Here is a 3240-nt window from a genome sequence, read left to right as displayed (position 1 = left end):
AGGGCTGTCTCTTTTTTTTAAAAAAACAAATTTGTTGTTATTATAAAATTTTTTCCCTCAGTGGAGAAGTTTTATTTATGAAAATATCGGTTTTTTCCCAAAAGGGGTTTAATTTCTCTTGGGCCATCTTCCCTTTTATCAAATTTGTTAAAACCGCGTAAAATTTGATATTATATAAAAAATTTCCCCCCCCCCCCAAAAAAAAAAAAAAAATTTAAAAAAATTTATTAACCGCCTTACCCCTTTCCACTTTCAACCCCCCCCCCCGACCCCTTTTTCTCTCTTCCCATCTTCTCCCCCACTCCCCCACTTTCCTCTCTGCTACGACAGGCTTCCCTCTTACTACCACGGCACTCAACATAACCACCCCACCCACCACCACGGCCACCACAACCAGTACCACGCCAGGAGCAGCAGGAGATATTTCCGGAGCACCACCACCAGCAAGCACACAGAGACCGAAAGCACCGTCACTTCTGCAAGATGCTTCCCGCCCTCCACAGTCCGTGGCCAATGTCCTCTCGGCTGGCTTACAACGAGAGACAACTCTTGTGTGGCTTTCCTGATGACGCCATCCTTCTTAGAAGGGTACAAAGATTGCAGCAAGAAAGGAGGCAAGCTGTTCTCCATCGGTGAAAAGGAGAGACCGTGTGTTGCAGGTGAGTACTTTCCCTTTGATGTTGGCCACTGAGTCGTTGTTGCAAGCAATTCACTTACGTCCAAATTGTGAATATGTTCTATGTTTTCACCCCCCAAAGCTCTATCACAGATGTACCCTTCAACATCACTAAATTACAGTTTAATGGTATGGTCTAGGCTTAAAATGAATTTGCTTTTCAGGATTCCTGAGTGGAACAACACTGCAAAAGTTATCAGAGGTCAAGGATGAAAAAGGCTTAGCGACGAAAGTTGTCAAATCTTATGGACATTTATGTGCTTATCCCAGCGTTTTTAGTTTTCGCTTATCAGGTCAGATTTTTGCGAAATTCACATATTTATAAAAAATTCAGGTATTCTTGAGTTCGTAAGGGAAGGTAAGAATAACAGGCTCTATTAAACAAGGGAAGTAACTTGTATATTTCCAGAAAAGCAATAAACCAAGAATGTTATATTTGCATAATATTCTATGTAGTTAAAGTTTAAACTCCAGTCTTTTTTATAGTTTAATAGTAGTATAAATAGTGATAGAAATACTGCAATCTAAAGTTCGAAAGACCATGCAAAAAAGCTAAACAGTGATGTTTAAGTTTTGTAAAAAATTCACTAGAAAACGTCTAAGGGAGGTAATCATTGGATGATGATTAATTAAAGCTAAGGTAAGTGGTTTGCAATGTTAAGTTAGTTGTGTCGTTTTGAGGATTACTTCTCGAATTTAGTGACCACCCACAGTGTTTTTCTGTTGTGCTGCTACAAAGTCTAGACAGAAAAGGTAATTCCCCAATGTCAGTGGAGATAATTAACTTGAAAGAGGGCTTTTTAGATGGACGTGGTATTAAAAGAGTCACATGTCATGACACATTTGAACAGATGATGATTTCACTTGAGAAAAAGATGTCACTCAATGAACTGAAATTACCAGTATACAATTGTATTTTTGATGCTCATACGAATTAGATTTAGGGGGTTATACTTAAATGAACTAAAGAGAGAAAAAAGTCCGATGTATCGTATTAAAATTCCTGACTTGATAGAGAAAAACTCACTCAACATTGGGATTCTACGACCGAAATACCTTATGAAAATCATATTCACATGCCTATTATACCCCAAAAGTGTGTGAGACGTAATCGGTTTTTGGTTGAAATGAATTAAAGGGTGGAGGTGGGTGGGGGGGGGGGGGGGCTGCATCCTGAAAGTCCCGATTCGGCCTTTAGTCTCTCCTAGATCTATTTCATCAGATAAGAAACGCCTAAAAACTTTATTTCTTTCCATACCTGGCATGTTTGTTACCACCATATCCTCATAAAATAAATCTTTAATTTTTTTTTTAATCACTCGTTTTCTCAAAACGCGATTTTTCTATATACTTTTAAAAATAACTCCACCATTTTCAATCCAATCTTCATGAAGTTTTCACAGAATGAAGAGAAAATATATTACAAAAAAAATGTCAGTTTATTATATATGGAATAAGCTTTTGTTGGTGGTGTCTGGAGTGTGGATTTTCACGATTTTTTTGCAAACCTGCATACTACCTCAGGAAACATCGAAAATGTTCTAATTCATTTAGAAAAAATACATGACAAAAATTTGTAGGTCTGTTGTTTGTAAACATACATGCAAAAAATTAAATTATATATTTCCATGAGCATTAAGTGCAGTATTCATTACGTAAGGCATGTCAACTAAATCCAGTATGAACGCCGTATCCATGGAAACGAAACTTTTAAATCAAATTGTATTGCAGATAACAAGACTCCTGACTTTGCTTGTTATATGTTTGAAATTTGATCCTCTAATAAGCGAGATAGCTTTCAGATGCGCCTGCCCCCCCCCCCCCCCCCCTTTAAAGAGAAAGGTGGGAAAAAAATTGTGACTTATAATTTAAAAAATCCTGACCTGATAGAGAAAATCTGACACCAGATTCGAATTCTATGACTCAAATTCTAGATCTCTATGTGAAAATCATATTAACATGCAAAAGCCAAATTTTTTTTCTTCTAAAATCTGTCGACTAGTATTAAGCCCCCTACACATGTACATTCCAAACTGCCAGTTCAGAATGGAAAGGTATATCTGGCGGCAAAACCGCATAATATGGACGAAAAACTGCTAGAAAAAAGTCAAACCGGGAGGCCGAACTAGGTGTTTCAACGTGTGGATATTCTGAATGCAGTTCAGCGCGCTCCCCCAACGACAGCCTTTGTGTGATGTCACGAGCTTCGCCGGCAAATCTTGTTACTGCCAAAATCTTCAAAACGATTTACCGCACATGAAAGGTGATTGTATTTTTTAAACAAGCGACCCAATTTTAAAGCTAGAGTAAAGCAGAATATGTTGGGGGTTTTTTTTTTCAATAATCAAGGAGATTTTTAAAATTCCCTCATAATATGCATTCACTGAAGGGGTTCAGTCCAAGTTTGGACTCTGTGTCTCGTGTGCACTTATTGGACCTCTGAAAACGGCAGCTTGTTTTTCTATGCTTGGCTGAACATTTGCTAATAACGGCAGGTATGTCTCTTCAACCATTTGTAGAAAAATTACTTTAATCATCAGAATAAAGCCATAATTCCCGAAAAA

General features: G+C 37.7%; 1 protein-coding gene across 1 annotated transcript in view; it reads left to right on the top strand.

The window, feature by feature from the left end:
* Positions 1-330: 330 nt before the first annotated feature.
* LOC101849991 overlaps positions 331-3240 on the top strand; it is a gene marked incomplete at its 5' end in the record, with an annotated part of 8919 nt that continues 6009 nt past the window's right edge. The window contains one exon of the mRNA XM_005113410.3: positions 331-659. Within this exon, the coding sequence (XP_005113467.2) occupies positions 331-659 (329 nt within the window). The remainder of the gene's footprint in view (positions 660-3240) is intronic.

This window comes from Aplysia californica, unplaced genomic scaffold (assembly GCF_000002075.1).
Source record: "Aplysia californica isolate F4 #8 unplaced genomic scaffold, AplCal3.0 scaffold02247, whole genome shotgun sequence".
Taxonomy (NCBI): Eukaryota; Metazoa; Mollusca; class Gastropoda; order Aplysiida; family Aplysiidae; genus Aplysia; species Aplysia californica.
The sequence above is the reverse complement of the archived record's forward strand: the minus strand, read 5'-3'. Positions and strand labels throughout refer to the sequence as shown.